At 39.4% G+C, this 19,364-nt stretch overlaps 2 protein-coding genes and 1 pseudogene across 5 annotated transcripts in view; 1 reads left to right on the top strand and 2 right to left on the bottom strand.

Moving 5' to 3' along the window:
* Window positions 1–2,880: 2,880 nt before the first annotated feature.
* On the bottom strand, window positions 2,881–4,417 carry LOC116747074 (annotated as a pseudogene).
* ZNF81 (zinc finger protein 81) overlaps window positions 3,651–19,364 on the top strand; it is an 80,732-nt gene continuing 65,018 nt past the window's right edge. For 2 of the 3 annotated variants that reach the window (XM_032620298.1, XM_032620296.1), the window contains exons 1-2: window positions 3,664–3,750; window positions 9,828–10,073. Coding sequence is in view for 1 of the 3 variants with exons in the window: in XM_032620296.1 (XP_032476187.1) it covers window positions 10,002–10,073 (72 nt within the window). In the remaining 2 variants the exon portion in view is untranslated. Of the gene's footprint in view, window positions 3,751–9,827; window positions 10,074–19,364 lie in introns of all 3 variants that reach the window. The other variant, XM_032620297.1, reaches the window with a different exon arrangement.
* LOC116747767 (ribosomal biogenesis factor-like) lies at window positions 6,611–7,125 on the bottom strand. Of its 2 annotated transcripts, XM_032620300.1 has the most exons (3): window positions 7,032–7,125; window positions 6,791–6,819; window positions 6,611–6,685 (listed from the first exon to the last, which is right to left on the bottom strand). In XM_032620300.1, the coding sequence occupies exons 1-3, from the start codon at window positions 7,123–7,125 to the stop codon at window positions 6,611–6,613; spliced, it is 198 nt and encodes a 65-aa protein (XP_032476191.1). The 2 variants fall into 2 exon arrangements, with proteins under 2 accessions (XP_032476191.1, XP_032476190.1); XM_032620299.1 differs by having other exon boundaries at window positions 6,611–6,819.

Raw genomic sequence — 19,364 nt, forward strand, 5'->3', positions numbered from 1 at the left:
GATAAAAAGGAAGGCTATGAAGAAAACAAAAGCATGGCGAGGAGCTAGAGAGTTGTGGGGTAGATCGGGGAAGAAAAACATCCGAAGAAAGGACATTTGAGCAGGTGCACGAGTGGTGTGATGGAGTGAGCCCTGGGGCCAGAGCACTTTTGGCAGGGGCCACAGAAAGTATCAATGCCATGGAGCTTCTGCTTCCCTGCTCATCCCACAACTGGGTGGCATCTCTGGGCTGGAGCCAGAGATTTTCTTACCCCATTCAAGAAAGGGACATCACTTTTCTCCATGCAGACTTCCTCTTTTTACATTTAAGTATTTATCTAACAGTTTAATTTTCCCAATTAACTTAAATATTAGTTAGTTTCAATAATATAATTAGCACTTATGCACCTACCACCCAAAAGAAAAGGTATGGTCTTAATAACCTCCATCTATCCATGTGTTCCCCCAACTGATGGCCCTGCCTGCCCTCAGCTGAGGTAAGCATCATCCTCAATCCCAAGTTCATCAATTTTTGATTTCCTTTTTATATAATTTTATCACAACTATACAAAATCCTAAATAGTTCATGTTCTTTATATTAGTAGCTTTTAATTTTATAAACGTGTGTTATGTTTTATATACTATTTTGGGAATCACAGGGTTTGTTTTTTCCCTTAAATTCATCCTTATTGTTGGGTACTGTTCTAGTTCATTCATTTTGACTCCATCCATTTTTGATTCCAGGTCTTGCTATTGTGAACAGGATGCCATGCATATCCTAGGTTTCATGTGCAAGTGTTTCTTGTGGATATATTCCTAAGACTGGACTGGATAGATTGTGAGGTATGCACATATTCGCTGTAGGAGGAAATGCTAACTATTTTCTAAAGTAGTTACACTGATCTATATTCCTTCAACAAGGCAAAAAGATCCTGTAGCTGTACATCCTCTGCAACACTGTACTGTCAGACTTAAATATTTGCAAATTGAATGGGTGTAAAATGTCATCTCATCATGTCATTATTTGTATTTCCCTGATCGCTGATGACTTTGAACATCTCTTCATATGTTTTTTTTTGAGCCAGCAATAAAATGAAGACTATATTATTAAACTTACATAACAAAAGTTCCAGTCCCCAACTCTAACTACTTGAATATGTTGGCTCCTTTTGGTCATTTTTTATTCTTCAAAGGAAAACAGCCATGAAGTTGATACAATGCAGAAAAGAAAACTTTACATGCTGAAAGGAAAGTAATAGCACTCTTATTTGCACTTGACTCAATCAATTATGCAACCTCAGGAACACAATAAATGCACACTGACTGTTTATACATCATTAATATTGCAAAATCAACTATTTATCATAAATTTTCTTTACTTATCTCAGAATATAATCTCCAAAGACTGTAGTCTCCATGAAACAATTGTCCATCTGGAATTACTTTGTCCCCCTAAATGAGGCTAGTTACTTTTTTCCTATTAGGAAGCCATCCAAAGTTTGATTCCTTTCACAGTCATATCTCAAATGTCTATTTCTGAATTTATTTTGTTGCAAGCTTACAGTTAGCATTTGACAAAACTTTTACCTTTTTTATACCCACAATAATTTGACAAAACATTTTTTACGTTTCATATGTTTATTGGCTCTTTTTTTTTCCTTCTCTGAAATTGTCTAATAGGCTTAGTTTTTAAAAAACGTAACCATAGTGCTATTACGACACTCACATTAACAATGATTCCTGGAGCTCTATTAGATATGTATGCATGCCAAACATGCTTCCACTAATTCCATTTCTTCTTTCATTTATTCATTCAACAAACACTCAGACCAGGGCTATAGGGGCAGAAAGAGAATCTGGGATAATCAGAGAGTCCAACCCTCTAAGAAAGTAAAAACTAGCTCAGGGTATAAAAATCTGCTCTGCCACTCATAAGGCTGGGAGAACAGACACAGATTAAGTCAGATGCGAAATTAACAGAAAAGATTATTTCTCCCAAGGATGTCCTGCAGCTGTAATGCCATAAATAACTCCTACTTTGAGTGACTACTGCTTTTTTACTCACTGAGAAACTGTTCTCTACAATCATAGGGTATCAGAAACTGCTGTTTGAAGTGATATCAGTACAGATAAAACATCTCACTCTTGCTGAAGATTATAAGTCACTTAGACACCGCAGCTAAGATTTCTAACCCCAGTGCAGAGAGAAGGGGTATCTAGATACAAAATTCTGTATCTATCTTAACTTTATGGTTTCCAAGGAAACAGGATTCTGGGTTCACTTCATAGTCCACATACAGCCCTGATTTGCTTTGAGTTTACCAGAACACTGCTTCATTCACATTTCACCTGAACGTCACCATTCCTCAGAATTCCATAATAACTCTATTTTTTCTTTTGTTTAGTGAGCCACCCCATGGTTCCTCTGGCGTGTGGTCTCCCTCACTGACTGATAGATTTGTCTGACTACAGATTAACCCCAGATGGTCTTAGGCTAATTGGGATAGGACACCCTTACATTCCAGATTGTTAAACTGAGGCCCAGAGGGGATGTGACCGGACTGAGAGCATCCAGCAAGTTCACACCTGAGCCCCTCAAAACATCTTCTTCACCTGAGGATTCAAAAAGGCCTTCAGAGGGTTACAGAGCCTTCTACCTCTTTCAGGAAGATTCCCTGGAGGAGATATCTGAACTTGGTTTTGAAAGATAAGTAGGCATTCCCAGGTGAAGGGTAGCATGACTTCTTCCCCTTCTGCCCCAGTAACATCCCCCAGAGGGCACAGGCATCTCCAGAATTTCCATATTGGGGGTGATAAGGGGCAACAAATTGGTTGAAGGGCAGAATCAATCTTGCCTTAAAGCTACATTTGCAAAGTAAGGGCACTATTACTATATAGATTTTATTTTATGAGAAAATAAAAATAAATTTTCCTAAAGATACTTTTATTGACATATTGCATTAGATTAAGGGAAAAATCAAAAACCATTATTGGTAAGAACTTTTACTTTAGCTCGGGTAGCTGGAGTGGGAGATAATGTAGACTATGGGAGCATCCAAACCCCACAGCCAACCCCAACAAGCCCAGCAGAGGGTAATCTAACACTGACTCCTCCCCCTTTTCCCCAGGGCTATATCCTAGGAGGGCTTGCAGGTCCCTGATTTTTTCCCTTTCTCCCCTCGTGGTATGTTCCAGGAGAGGCCCGCAAGCAGTCCTACTTCTCCTTCTCATCCTGTGGTATCTGCCAGGAGATAACAGCCACTGGCACCTCTGCGTCTTTCCAGAAGCCTCTCAGCTTCTCTGAACATTATTACACAGATCCCAGGATGCCGGCCCAGAGAAACGTCCCCACCCTCTCTCCCCACCACCTGTGAGACAGCGCCAGTGCTCAGCAATGTGAGTTTAGAGGCTTCCTCATCCTCTGTACGGAATGGACACTCCTCCAACATGGCGTACTCCGTGAGGAAGCGCAACCTGGGCGCGGCCATGTTCCCCGCCTGACAATGCTGCCTAGGGGCACTGAAGGCAACCAAACACAGACTCCGTAACATCTCCATGTTGGCTCTGGTTGACTGCGGCTTCGAATGTGATTTTGCGCATGTGCAGAACCACGCCCCTTCGTGTAAAGCCCCAAACCCCCGAGAAGGGGCGGTGCTAGGGGTGGTGACCGGAAGCTGCTGCGGTTTTTCGGCCGCGGTTTAATAGTTGTTGTCAAGAGGATCCCAGTGCTCCTTGCCGGAGGGATGTGGAGGTGATGGGGACCCGGGGAGGGTGAGTGTTGGGGAATTCTGTGTGGTCTGTGATGGAATCGGTTGTCTGAATGTAGTTGGATGATTCGCTTGTTATTTTTCAGGCTTTCCTCTTTTCTCATATCAACGTTAAGGTCTTAAAGTTCACTCTGAGACCCACAAGGTTTGGTGCATTATGTTATAAGTGTTTTCTAAGAGTTGATCATTATTTTTTTTGCTCATGAATTATTTAAAAGTGCGCTTTCATTTTACAGAAGTTTATCTTTTTACTAGACTTCTAACCTTAGTTTTCTGTGGTTAGAAAAATGTCCACATGAAGCTCATTCCTTGAAATATGAGGGGAGTCATGGCCTAGTCCTTGGTGAATTGTTTTATAAATGTTCCATGTATAATTCGAAAATAATATTTAATTGTTTAGTCGTCAATTGTGTTGTACAAAATTTGTACTTTTTTTCCCTGCTAGTTCTATTACAGAGAAAGGAGAGATTAAGTCTTCACTGTGATGATGATTTGTTCATTTCTCCTTCCTGCTGTCCATGATACATTTTGAGTTAAGTTTTGTATAAAGTGTGAGACTTAGATCAAGGTGTATTTATTTTGCTGTCCAATTACTCAAGCACCGTTTGTTAAAAAGACGGTAGTTCCTCCACGGACTCGTTCTGTACCTGTGTCAAAAATAAATTTGCCATACTTTTGTGTGGCTATTTCTAGGTTCTCTATTATGTTCCATTTATTTATGTGTCTATCTATGTGTCTTTTATCATGAATGTGTATTGAATTTTGTCAATACTGTGTGAATTTATATGGTTTTTCTTCTTCGGCTTGTTAACATGGGGGAATGCCCTTATTGATTTTTGAATATTGAATCAGCTTTACATTCCTGGAATAAGCCTCACTTGGTTGTGGTGTATAATTCTTTTTTTATATTGCAGGAATTGATTGGTTAATGCTTTTTTTTTGAGGATTTTTGTGTCTAAGTTCGTGAGAGATGTTGGTCTATAGTTTTCTTTTTTTGTACTTTCTTTTTCTGGTTTTAGTATTAGGGTAATACTGATCTCAATAAATGAGTTAGAAAGTGTTCTCTTCTATTTTCTGGAAGAGATTGTGTAGAATTATGTTATTTTTCTTTAAATGTTTGATAGAATTCTCCAGTGAAACCATCTGGGCCTGGATATTTCCTTTTGGAAGCTTTTGATTATGGCTTCAATTTCTGTAGTAGTCAAATGACTATTCGGGTTATCTATTTAATATCTTTTCAGAGTATCTTCATATTTAATAGTGGGTAAGTTGTGGGAGTCTCTGTTTTGTGAGGAATTGGACTATTTCACCCAAGTTGTTGAATTTATGTGCATAAAGTGGTGTGTGGTATTCCCTTACTTTTCTTTTAATGGCTGCAGGATCTATAGTTATATCTCCTGTTTCATTTCTGATATTGGTAATTTGTGTCTTATCTCTTTTTATCTTTGTCAGTCTTGCTAGAGGATTACCAATTTTATCGGTCTTTTCAAAGAACCAGCTTTTGTTTTCATTGATTTTTCTCTATTGTTTTTGTTTTCAATTTTATTGATTTCTGCTCTTATATCTATTACTTCTTTCTTTCTATTTGCTTTGGGTTTTCTTTGCTTTTCTTTTTCTAGTATCTTATGGTGGGAGCTTACCTTACTGATTTAATACCTTAATTCTTTTCTAATATAAACATTTAGCATTATAAATTTCCCTCTCCACACTGCTTTATCTGCATCCCGCAAATTTTGATATGTTGTATTTTGATTTTCATTCGTTACTTTTTAATTTCCCTTGAGACTTCCTCTTTGATCCATGGATTATATAGAAATGTGTTGTTTAATTTCCAAATGTTTGGAGACTTTCCTGTTACCTTTCTGTTATTGATTTCTAGTTTGATGCTATTATAATCAGGGAACATATGCTGTATGATTTCAATTTATTAAGGTTTGTTTTATGACCCTGGAGAATGTAGCACAGGTGCTTGAAGAGAATGTGTATTCTATTAGTGTTTGGCTGCAGTAGGATGGGTATGTTCAGTTAGGACACCCTTTTCTTGGTCCTTTGATTAAGGGGAGCAGGCTTTTCTTAGAGCTTTTTTTGTCTGTAGCTATTGATGGTTCTGAGTTATAAGCTTTTCTAGTGCCCTGTTTGTGATATATGGGAGGGAAAATGAAACCCAGGGAACTCACTGCTGTGTTGTTCCTTAGGCCCTGAGGTCTGTGGACTGTCTGCCTTTCCTTTTTACCTTTCAGAGTCTTTCTGTTTGTATTTGCTGTTATGTCATTTTTTCCCTGGTCTCTTCTACATTCATTATTCTCTTCTACCTGTATTTTCCTGTATTAACTTTGTTAATTTACATTTTGCTAGGGAAGCATCTGCTTCACATCAATATTAAAATATGTTGCTATACAGTTATGCATAATATCCCGCAATAACTACTTTGAAACACTGCCTGATCTGGGAAAGATTCTCATTCTCTCTCTCTCTCTCTCTCTCTCTCTCTCTCTCTCTCTCTCGCTCGCTCGCTCGCTCTCGCTCTCGCTCTCTCTCTCTTTCTCTTTGTGTGTGTGTGTGTGTGTGTATATGTTTTTAAACTCTTCTTTATCTCATTTGCTAGGGGGTTATCTGTGACATCCGTCATTTTAAAGGACCAGCTCTTTGTTTTCTTTAAACTCCCATTGTTATATTTATTTGACTTATTTAAGGTTTTTATTAGTTACTATTTTCCTTTCGGGGGGTTGCTTCATTTTGGTTTTTTTCTACTTCTGACGTTTTAGACTGAATACTTAGCTCTTCTTTGTATTTATTTATTTATTTATTGTATAAAACATTTACTTTGTTGGTCTTTGGGGGCAGTTTGATATATCACCAGTGTATTACAGCTGAGCCATTAATCTTGTAGCTTCCTCACCATTAACTGGTTCATTTTTATGACACTGCTGAGGAGTCCGCTGTTTCTGCAGAGGTTCAAGAGAAAGGCCTTTTAAGAAATGTGCAGGTTCCTTTTGTATATCTCCAGAAGCTGTTTCCACTCTATTAACTTTTTCATCATTCACAGTGTTTATCTTCTTAAGATTAGTGGTAACTGGTTTTTGTTTTTTTTTTTTGCGGTACGCGGGCCTCTCCCTGCTGTGGCCTCTCCCGTTGCGGAGCACAGGCTCCGGACGCGCAGGCTCAGCGGCCATGGCTCACGGGCCCAGCCACTCCGCGGCATGTGGGATCCTCCCGGACCGGGGCCCGAGCCCGTGGCCCCTGCATCGGCAGGCGGACTCTCAACCACTGCACCACCAGGGAAGCCCGGTTTTGCTGTATTTTTTAACCTTAAAGTTTTTTGGCTGGCTCTATGGAATACATTCCTGGACTTCTGCCCTCTTAGTTTGTTCTTGGCCATTGTCTTTGATACCCTCGTGCAGCTGCTCAAGCTCCAGGTGATACCACCTGCACCTGTTATATTTATTTTTAATTAAAAATAAAGCCATTTAAATCTATAAATTTCACTCTGTATACAACTTTAGCGTGTTCCATGACTTCTGGTAAAAATTGTTTAGCTTCTGTATTGATTTCCGACTTTGATCCTGGGTTTTTTAGCAAAGTGTTTCTTTCTTTCTTTTTTTTTTTTTTTTTTTTTTGCGGTACGCGGGCCTCTCACTGTTGTGGCCTCTTCCGTTGCGGAGCACAGGCTCCGGACGCACAGGCTCAGCGGCCATGGCTCACGGGCCCAAGCCGCTCTGCGGCATGTGGGATCTTCCCGGACCGGGGCACGAACCCGTGTCCCCTGCATCGGCAGGCGGACTCTCAACCACTGCGCCACCAGGGAAGCCTGTTTCTTTTCTCTTAAAACAGATTTATTTATTTAGATATATAAAACAGACTTATTTATATATATTCGATACCTTAAAATTCACCCATTTAAAGTATACAATTTAGTGGTTTTTAGTACATTCACAAAGTTGTTCAGTCATCACCACAATCTAATTTTAGAATATTTTCAACACCCCAGAAAGAAACCTTGCACACATTAGCAGATATTCACTATTCATGCCACCCCCCACCCCCAGCCCTAGGCAACTTCTAATCAGTTTTCTGTCTCTATATATTTGCCTATTCTGGACATTTCATATAAATGGAATCATAAAATATGTGGTCTTTGTGACTGGCTTCTTTCACGTAAGATAATGATTTCAAGGTTCATTCATGTTATAGCGTGTATTGGTACTTCTTTTTTATTGCCAAATAATATTCCATTGTATGGACACACCAAATTTTGTTTATCTGTTCATCAGTTGATGGACATTTAAGTGCTTTCTGCTTTTGGGCTACTATGAATAATACTGCTGTGAATATTTGTATACAAGTTTTGGAGTGGACATGGGTTTTCATTTCTCTTGGTAGATACCTAGGAGTGGAACTGCAGGGTCATATGACAACTCTATGGGTAGCATTTTGAGGAACTGCCAACCTGTTTTTCAGAGTGGCTGCACCATTTTACAATTCTACCAGTAATGTATGAGCTCAATTTCATTCACATCTCACAAACACTTGTTACTATCTTTTTTTTGCCATCTTTGTGTATACGAAGTAGTATCCTAATGAATAGAACATTTTTGATTTTTAAAAATATTTATTTATTTTTTGGCTGCGTCGGGTCTTAGTTGCGGCATGCAGGACCTTTTGTGGCGTGCAGGCTCTTCGTTGCAGTGCGCAGGCTCCAGAGTGTGTGGGCTCTGTAGTTGCAGCAGTCAGGTTCTCTAGTTGTGTCACACGGGCTTAGTTGCCCCGTGGCATGTGGGATCTTAGTTCCCTGACCAGGGATCAAACTGGCGTCCCCTGCATAGCAAGACAGATTCTTAACCACTTGACCACCAGGGAAGTCCCAGAACATTTTTGGTTTTGATTACATTTCCCTAAGGACTAATGACGTTGAACATCTTATACTATAATCAGAGAATGTAGTCTGTCAATTCCCAACATTCAGACATCTACAAGATTTTTTGTGTGGCCAGGTTATTTGATAGAATTTTGTAAAAGTTCCATGGGTGTAAGAAGAGAAAGCATATTCTCTTTCTTTGGCACAACATCATCTTTATGTGTTTAAAATTTAATTTGTTCATACCTTTAATTTTATTTTACTCCTTATTTCTTTTACTCTGTTGTTTCCTCTTCATCTCATTTCTTACTTTTGTTGTACTAATTAAGTTCCTCTTCATTTTATGTGATATTTACCCTTTCCCAACAAGAATGACTAAATCTGTAGTGCCTGTATTAGTTGATCGTAATGAAGTTGTACCTCAGTTTGGACACAGAGACACCCTCCCCTCCCTAGTTCCCTCAACAGGAGAAATATTTTTCACCTCTGGATGTTTTTGAGGTAATTAAAAATTTTAGTCCCAGGCTACTAGTATTTTCCTTATTGCATATCTCTTCTGTTTTAAGAAACTTTACTTAACATTTTTATTCCAAATTACGGTCATGTTTTCAACATTTGTTAAATAGAACCATGTTTATTTTGAGCCTCCCACATAAAAGGTACCATGTGATGTACCACTGAGAATGTGAACTTGAAAGCCTGGTAGACTGAGTTTGATTTAACATCACAAACCTCTGTTTCTGTATGCATAAAATGAGATAATAATAACTACAGCAACACATGGATGACGTGATTGTTGTGCAAATTAAATGAGGTACCTCCATCTGTATATTACATGAGTCCTTGTAATAACAGTACTTGCTAATATGAATTAAATGTTTACCTGGGCCAGTCTGGTGCTGAGTGCCTTAAAAACATCATCTCATTTAATTTTCACAACCCCTTGAAATAAATAGTTTTGATTTGTTTTGGGAAAAAAATCTGAAGAAACATTTTCATATTCATATAGCTAAAGGTTGGCAGAGCTAGAAATGAAGCTTTTGTTAATTTTAGTCTAAATCTCATGGTCTTGCTCATATTCCATTGTAATGAATGACTTGAATCGGTGTTGATGTGGCTTTGTCTACTCCACAGTATCCAGTGTCGTGAGCTATACTTCGGTGCCCTCAGGAAGCGCTTGTGGGGTGACTGTTGAATGCCTGACCAAGTGGACACTGTCTTTCCAGGTTTCTTGGAGTCTCTGTGGAGCCCCTGGGCCAGACCCCATAGTGAAGGCTGCAGGATCTTCCTTCAGGCCCCAGCAGCTCTGGTTGAGTCCACAGGTGCCCACCTGACCTCGGGTTCCTGGGAAGAGTGGAGTTGTCAGCAAGAGAGCCTGAGTGCTTAGGCCCAGGGGGAAGATGCCAGCCAACCGGTGCGCTCCTAGGCCATCCCTGGCCCTGACTACAGGGGGGTGTGACAACTCCTGTGAGGTAAGGAAGAAGAAGAGGTGCCCAGGGACTGGAATTCATCCAGAATGAAAGATAATATCTCATTATTTGAATTTGTATGACTTTTTTTTTAACCAGGCAACATAATCAGGGGATTTTTATTGGATTTATTTCCCTTATGTGAATTTCCTTTTCCTGTCCATTGCTGATTTATTTATTTTAGCTTATGGATGTTTACAGGTTTTTTTTGAATATTAAGGTTAATAACCCTTTATCTTGCTTATATATTTTTGTGAATATTTTTTGCCACTTTGTAATTTGAAATTAGTTTCTAGTTTTATTTATAAGTGGCAAAAGGTGCCAAGTAGTTTTTGAAGTCTTCTTAAAGCAGTGGCTCTTCCCTGCTTTGTTTCTCCCAGATTCCAACTCCCTAGAAGCAAGCATTCTTAATCTTTTTAATGGATTTATTTTTTTTTTCGTTTTGGGCATTATCTATTGACTTTCCACTATGGAAGGTAGAGATTCAGCTTTTCCTTGCACCTCCACTCATATGCACATTTGCCTCTAGCTATCACTGTTTTTATTAGATCTACTGTCAGGGTTTATTATTGTGACTGTTTATAGTTAAGTCATGTAGTGTCCATGCTGTGATTACTATTTCTGCACAACTTTTCCTTTTGCCTGGAATTAACTATTTTTTTTCTGGTTTAGTCATTTCTTTGCTTTACTATATACATATCAATAATTCAACTCCAAATTCTTTCCAGTTGTTTAAATCTCCACTCTGTATATTCAAACATATTAGGTAATGATCATAGTGACAATAATTATAAACACTCATATAATGTTTACTATATGCCCAGCAGTGTTACACACACACTACATATACTAACTCATCTTCCTAACAACCTGGAGAAGTAGGTACCATTGTTATTCCCACTTTCTAGAAGGGGGAACTAGGGCAGAAAGAAAAACTATCTGGCCCAAGTTAACACAGCTAGTAATGGAGAGGGGGCTATCTCAGCTCTGGGTATCATGTCTTCTCTTTGAAGAAATCTCTCCTGGACCTTACTGATTCACTGAAGGCTGGTTTGGTTGCTCTCTCAGCTTCACACACAGCTATGACCTTGGTATGTTCTGTTCGCCATCCCTCAGGAAATCCTTTTTACCTCTGTCTTGTGTCAGATTTCCTTTCCTGGGAATCCTATCCTTCCTTCCTGTTTCCTGGATCCTGTGTCTTCCTCTTTCTTGGTTTACCCCCTAATTTTTTGGAGCACATCCTCCAATATGTCCCTGAGAATGGATGCATGACAGGTGAACTTTATGAAGCTTTGCATGTCTGAATATGTCATGCAAAAATGTATTTATATAATATATATAATTGTATAAATAAACTTATAGAAGTAAAAAAAAGTAATAAATACCATGGAAATATATTTATTTGACCCTGACACTAAATTTATCTTTTTGGCTGGGTATAGAATTCTAGGTTGGAAATCATTTTTGTGTAGAATTTTACAAGTCTGTTTCCAGTCTAGTCATTTTCTACCCATACACACGTTTTCTCTGCTTTTCAAAAAACTATTCTTGTTCAGTTGTTGATCCTCCATATTTTAAATTCTTTGTCCTACTGATTTCCATTTCTTTTTCTTTTGCTTTCCTTTCAATTTTTTTTTAAACTTCACCTCCCAGGTTTTCTTCTGTGTCTCTCATTAATGCTGTTCTATGTTGTTGGAGGATGGAGGCAATGAAAAGTGCCCACCAAACTGGGAAGGTATCTTGAGACTGAAAAATGAGGCAGGCAGCTCCATATAATCAATGGATCAGTTTATTGTTATAGGGTAACTTACTCACAGGGTGGCATCAAGGGGGCGATGATCCAGAAGTATTTGCAGCTGCATTCCGCACAGCTGAGGGACGATTGGGACAATTTCATAGTTAACCTAGGGTATGGGGGTACGTGCTTGGAAACAGGAAGTGCATTCCTAAGTCAAGATTTATGAATGGGTAACTGGTCTTATGAGCACTGGGAATATGTCAGTGAAGGTCTTCATTATTGTTTATAAATTTATTTTATTTTTATTTATTTTTGGCTGTGTTGGGTCTTTGTTGCTGCACGTGGGTTTTCTCTAGTTGCGGCAAGCGGGGGCTACTCTTCGTTGTAGAGTATGGGCTTCTCTTGTTGCGGAGCGTGGGCTCTAGGCGTGCAGGCTTCAGTAGTTGTGGCACGCGGGCTTAGTAGTTGTGGCTCATGGGCTCTAGAGCACAGGCTCAGTAGTTGTGGCACACGGGCTTAGTTGCTCCGTGGCATGTGGGATCTTCCTGGACCAGGACTTGAACCCCTGTCCCCTGCAATAGCAGGCGGATTCCCAACCACTGCGCCGCCAGGGAAGCCCTTCATTATTGTTTAAAGACTACCAGAGCGTAGAGGCCACCAGACCTAACGATCGTGAAACAATATCTATTAACTACAAAGCCCTTGGTGACAGAGAACAGGCTTACTACACAGTACAGCTCTAGGCAGGGTCACTGGAAGGACAGGAGGAACTGCAGAGGCCCAAGATGGCATCTGTTATGATGACAACCATACATAAGTTTTTATTTTAAATAGCTCTGTTTCTTTTCAGGATATTCCCTTATAATAGCATACTATTTTTGTTTTATGGATGTAGCATCTTATCACTCTAAGGATATTAGTAATAGTTTTTTAATCTAATTTTTAAAAAGTAATAGACACATGGCTCAAAAATTAAAAATTTAAAAATATATAAAAATTTTAAATATACAAAACTATATAGTCTAAATTCTCTTACCCATCTTTCTCCTATCTGTTCATCTCTCTTTAATACATATAACCAAGTTAGTTAGTTTTCTCTGCATGAGTTCTTTATGCAGATAAAAGCAGCTGAGAACATATTCTTATTTTCTCCTTTTAAGTTCACGAAAGGTGTCCCACAAAACAAATTTTTATCAATTTTTAGTAACTTGAGGTCTTTTGGTGAGATAGAATATGAATTATAAACAATGCTGCCATGAACATTTTTGTTCATGTCTTGTCATGTACATGTGTCCACCCCTCTCTTGACTATATGCATAGGGGTGGAGTTAGTGGGTCGTAGATTCAGCCTATCTTTTAAAAATGTTTTTATTGTGAAATATAACATATATCCAGAAAAGTGTGCAAAACAGACATGTACAGCTCAGTGATTTTTCACTATATAGGTCTAGAAAATACCCATAGTCAGCATTCCAGAATCCCCCTACTTCCAAAGGTAACTACTCTCCTGACTTTTATGATAATTACTTCCATTGAGAAGAAAATCACAAGACACAGAGTGGAAAAAGAAACAGACAACAGAGGACTTATATCCAGGATGTATAAAGAACAACAAAACAATAAGAAAAAGCAGACTACCCAGTAGTCAGAGGCCTTATTTGAATAGGTGTATAACAAAGGAAGAAATCCAAATGACTAATAACACCTGAGATGGTACTCAATCTCTTTAGTCATCAGGGAAATGCAGAAGTTAAACCACAATGTAATACCACTACACTCCCACCAGAATGGCTAAAATTAAGAAGTCTAACAATGACAAGTGTTAGCAAGGATAGGGGGTCATATCAGTAGTTCATATACTCATTTCAGCACATATAGCTGCTGCTATGTTAGCTCATATCAGCAATTCATATGCTGCTGGTGGGAGTGTAAATTGGCACAATCTCTTTGGAAAACATTTTAGCCTTCTTTATCAAAGCATACATAGACCGTATGAGGAAACACTTCTAGGAAAATACCCAAGAGAAATCCTTGGCTAATGTACCGGGACACACATTTAAATGCTCCCTGTAGCATTACTTGTAACAGCAAGAAACTGGAAATAACTTAAATGTCCATCAATAGTAGAATGGATACAAAAATTGAACATAATATTGAGTGAAAGAATCCAGACACAAAATAATTTGTATTGTTTTAATTTATGTAAATTAAAGCAGAACAAAACCATATTGTACAGGGATGTATGGTTAGGTGGTGAAACTCAAAAGCAAGTGCTTACTATCAGAGGCAGGATAGTGGTTCCCATGATTGATGGGGAGGCTGGGTGGAAGGAGGGAAAGAGGCATGAAGAAGGCTTCTGGGCAAAGAGGTGGCAATGTTCTGTTTCCAGACCAGAGTGGGAATTACGTAGGTATTTGCCTTGAATAATTAGTTAAGCCAAATATTTATGTTTCATGTATTTTTTGAATGAGTATTATATTTTATAAAAATCTTTTGAAAAGGAAAAGAATATCTACCCTCCAATTTTGACCGCAGTCTCCCATAAACCCTTTCCAAAGACAGCTACAAAAACATACATACATACACACACAGACACACACACTCTGCTATAGCCATTTTTAAACTTCCAACACTTTTCTCATTTAACAATAAATCTTGGTGATCATTAAATGTCAGTAGATGTAATGAGTTGCCTCATTCTTTTTAAAGGCTGAATCTTATTCAATTATATGGATATATCACAATATAACCAGCCCCCCGTTAATAGACATTTAAGATGCTTCCAGTCTTTTGCTATTACAGACAATGCTGCAATGAAAATCCTTATTTCATCCTTATACATATTTCAGTTGACACAAGAGGGAATATGTTTAAAGAGAAATTTCTGCAAATGGAATTCTCAGGACAAATGATATATATGCATTTTTATTTTTGATTGATATAGCACAATGACCTTCTTTGTGAGTTGTACCAGTTGTATAAGAATGCCTGTTTTCACCGTACCCAAGACAGAAGAGTGTCTTGTCATATTTTTCTTTTTGGCCCATATAATAAGTTAAAACATGGTATATTAGTACAGATCTAATTTGCATTTCTCATGTTATGACTAAGGTCAAATATATGTAATTGTGTTTAAAGATCCATTTATATTATTTTTCCTGAGCTGATTTTAAATTTCCTTTGCCCATTTTTCTATTAGGTTTTTGCTATTTACGTATTAATGACAGTAGCTCTTTGTCTGGGTCTGTCTCTGGGTCCCAAATATTTTCCCTCAACTTCTCAGTTGTCTTTTAAAGGAAAATATTGACTTTTTCTCCGTGCATTTCACATAATTGTGCTTATCAATCTTTTATGTCCTCCAAGCTTTGTGTCATAAGTAGAAGGCCTTCCCCATTGCTCAGCTATATTTAAAAATAAATTCCTGCATTTTCTTTTTAGTATTGGTACTTTCATGTTTTTAGTTTTGCTTTTACTTCTGTGACTATCTGGATTTTTGGTTGTTGTTGTAAAGCCTTAGCTAGGGATCAATCTTCATTTTCTTCAAGATGCCTACACATTTGTCCCATTACCAGTTATTGAATAACCTATATTTTCCCCACTAATATGCAGCACTACATTAGGATATATATATATATATATATATATATATATATATTTATATTCTAATATATAACTCTGGGTATATTTATGTACCTTATTCTCTTCTGTTGATCTAATAGTCGTAGTCTTTATGATTCTAATTCCTCTGTATTTATAGTTTATTCTAATACATAGGAGGGCTAAGTCTCTGATGACTCTTCTTTTTGAGAAATTTACTGTTTTCTTTTATTTTCCGTACACAATTTATAATCAGCTTACCAAATTTAAAAATAATCCTCTTGTCATTGTCAGTGAGTTTGCATTAAACTTGTATTTTAAGATACGACCATTCGTCTCTTTATGATAATTCAGATTTACTACTAAAGTACAGAGTATGTTTGTATTTTTTTCAAGTAATCTTTGCATTTTCCATTAGTGTGATAAAGTTTTCTTCAAGTATATTTTTGACATCAGTGCTTGTTTCTGTTATCTAAATGAAAAAATACAATGCAAATGTATATGAATGTATATCATTACAAAATGGAACTAAAATGACAATTATACACACAGATAGTTGGAGAGTGAGTGAAAGGAAAAACAAAGAATCCTGTGGTTCTCTTATTCTTGTTCAGGAGAACGATATAGATATTGATGGACCTTGTTAGAGAAACAAGTGTATACTTATGGTTCCCTTTTCTCCACATCCTCTCCAGTATTTATTGTTTGTGATCTTTTTAATGATGGCCATTCTGACTGGTGTGAGGTGATACCTCATTGTAGTTTTTATTTGCATTCCTCTAATAATTAGCAGTGTTGAGCATCTTTTCATGTGCCTATTGGCCATCTGTATGTCTTCTTTGGAGAAATGTCTGTTTAGGTCTTCTGCCCATTTTTTTGATTGGGTTTTGTTGTTGTTGTTATTGAGTTGTATGAGCTGTTTGTATATTTTAGAAATTAAGCCCTTGTCGGTCACATCATTTATAAATATTTAAGGGAGACAGATTTCTAATCTCAGTCATTCATGAGACAGAATGGGGAGTTGGAGGGTCTGTGTCTGGCCTTGTCTGCAGATACAGGCAAAAGGAGAAAGGTCTGCATTTGTTCTTGTCACAGGTAAAAAGGGAGTCGTTTGCAAGTCGTATGGGGGTCATGGGAAAGAGTGGACAGCCAGACTTATCTAAGTAATGTGGGAAGAATGGTTGTTTGTGGTAAGTCATTTCTCAAAAAGGAATACAAATAGGTAGGAGGGATTTCTTAACTGTCACTGTTTTCAGGGCTCAGGTGAAGTTCGACATTGTCAGGGGTTCTCAGTTCTGTTTGAAAACTTGCGTCCTAGATGTCCATGCCCCCGGCCACATGGCATTCTTCTGCCCCACAGAATGGCTGAGTGATGACCAAGGGAAGTGGTTCAGGGACACATTTGGAGGTGTTGGCAGGTGTTTTGCGTGTGAGATGCAGGAGCTGGGACCCTACCTGCTGTTTCTGACAGACTTCTTAGCAAGATTAAGGGGAATGGTGATAGCATCCTGGTCGTAGGTACTGGAAGACCTGACAGTTAAATTTAAGGCTCTTGTAACAGTTTGGGAGAGATGTGCCAGGGCATTTTCCTTTGTGAGGAAGGCTCCAGGGGGTGGTTCTGAAAGGCAAAGATCATTAATGCCTTTCCCTTTCCTGTACCTCCTGAGGTCTGAGGTGTTTCCTGTTCAGGTTCTGTGTTGTTCCTCATCCTCTACTGACACAAAATCATTATGGCCCATTCTAGTAGCTATAAATTCACCTCCCCCTACCCAATTATCTTCTACTAGTTCCCAGGCCTTTCATCTGAATGGGTCAGGTACAAGAAAGACAAGGGCATTTTTATAAACTCACAGAGATCTGTTATGTTGTGCACTTTGGCCCATAGTAAGCGATGTACTGAACCAAGTAGTAATTAACCTTGTGATCTAGGACAGTGTCCATCCAACCAGAGAATCCAGGTAGCTGAACCAGAATTAAATTTCAGTCTCTCAGGCCCCCTCCCTGCTGGCTGGGCTGCCACGCAGAGGGTTACCAGCCAGGCTGGTCTGGGGTCACTAGGTGAAAGAAAGATTATACCCAGGAATGTTCAATGGAGGATCCCAGATTGTCAAACTATGTCCATATAACCCCTGATCACTAATTACCCAGGGAGCAGCTGAAAGGAACTGATTACTTTCTGGGGAGAGCCATATTCGTTGACCCAACTGCTTTACTAGGGTTGTGGACCAGAAGGAGGCAAGGGTGATAGAGTCTGAAACCCTTTTGAGTCCATTTCTGAGGAGGCCATTCCAACACTCAGCAATACCAGATGCTGGTGGATGGTTGGGGAGTGTCGAAGTCCATCAGATACCTTGACTATCAGCCTATCATTACATGGTTTTGCAGTAAAAGGTGTACCGTTTTCAGGCTGCAGATAAATGGTCCAGGATGCCGAAAACTTGACACAGATTAATTCTAAGGGCCACAGTGGTGTGGCTGGAGTCAGCTGAGCAGAGTGTAACACTTCAAACTGAAAAAATGTCAACAATGGTGCAACAGTGGTGACATCCCTGAGAGCAGGCTCTTGAGGTGTGATGCAGTATGCCAGGAGCAGGCGGGCCCACAATTCATGCAGTGTGTCCTTCCTCATCCCAATGGGTCATCTTTTAGAAGGAGTCATGTTTTGGCAGGCAATGGTAGCTTCTGCATCAGAAAGCTATAGTCTTGCAATTTGCGTCCAGTCTGTGATGATGGTTGTGTTGCCATGTCCATGTGATGATGGATGCAGAAAAGCAATAGCAGTAATATGGGCCCTGAAGGCTCCATCAGCAGTGTGATTCCTGTCAGTATCATCAGAGACTGGACCCTTACCATGGGCACCTACGTGGGTGACCCAGACCGTTCAATTAGTAGCCTTGTTTTGTTTCCATGGCCCACGATACCAAAGAAGGCTGCCCAGTCTCCCAGCCTGTAGTCTTCCAAGTGGGAGACTGAACAGCTGGACATTGGCAATAGCTTAAGAGTCAATAGATATCAAAGGGAATATTGGCCAGAGTTACAAGCATAGGCTTGAGTTCTGCCTACTGAGGGGAGTGCTCACATCCATTCTCAGTTCTACTAAGGTTGAACAGCCACAGAGCCTGGTAGAAACCATTAGATTCCAGCTTAGACCACTCATTAGCGGATCAGGTCTAGGCATTTGAGGGATCTTCTATGAATCGAGTGCCCCATGAAGCCCAGCAGCCTTGCTCCACGGTTGGCAGAGTGGGAAACAGATTTTCCCCCAAAGGGAAAATCTGTCCCATTTTCATGTGAAGCCAGGCCAGCTGTGCTCTTGAATATATTCTTTCCTTTTGACAAACGAGGCTTTTGGGCCCTTCCCACCTTGTTAGTCATCGAGTCTGAATTGACCTACCCCCAAAGGGGAGTATCAAGCTGGAGGGTTTGCAAGGCCTCCATGAGTTAGGTGTTCAGTTTCGACAAGGGCCCAGTAGTAAGCTAATAGCTGCTTTTCATAAGGGGTATAGCTAATAGGTGTGTAAGGAAGACGACAAAGCCTGTACCCTAGGGGGCTTTTCCAAACAGAGGCTGCCCCCCGTTGCTAGCAGCCCCAGTAGGCAACACCATCAGTTACACGGACTGGTAGCTCAACAGGGTCATTTAGGCTTTGGGGACCCTGAAGGCAGAGAGCAGAGAATGTACCACAGCGTGCCGGACAGCATCCTACACTGACCGTTGGTTTGGGCCTCACTCAAAAGACATTGTGGTTTAGCCAATATAAAGGATCAAATAGAATGTCCAGGTGAGGCACATATTGTCTCCCATTCCCAAAGAGCCCAGTGTGATGTTGGGCTTCCTTTTTGGCATAGGGTTCAAAGAGATAGAAGTTTTTCTTTGATTGCAAGAGGGATAGAGCATCGTCCATCCACCCAGAGGTCCCAGACACTTTAGTCGAATTTTGTCAGGGTTTACCAGCAACC

This window comes from Phocoena sinus, chromosome X, assembly GCF_008692025.1.
Source record: "Phocoena sinus isolate mPhoSin1 chromosome X, mPhoSin1.pri, whole genome shotgun sequence".
In the NCBI taxonomy this organism is placed as follows: Eukaryota; Metazoa; Chordata; class Mammalia; order Artiodactyla; family Phocoenidae; genus Phocoena; species Phocoena sinus.

Bases quoted from the DNA above. Each gene is read 5' to 3' on its own strand.
- LOC116747767 (XM_032620299.1), bottom strand. From the start codon at position 7,125: ATGGCCAAGAACAAACTAAGAGGGCAGAAGTCCAGGAATGTATTCCAT. The intron at 6,820-7,031 runs GCTTCCCTGGTG...AACAAAAACCAG, and splicing joins AAAAAATACAGCAAAACCGG to TTACCACTAATCTTAAGAAG.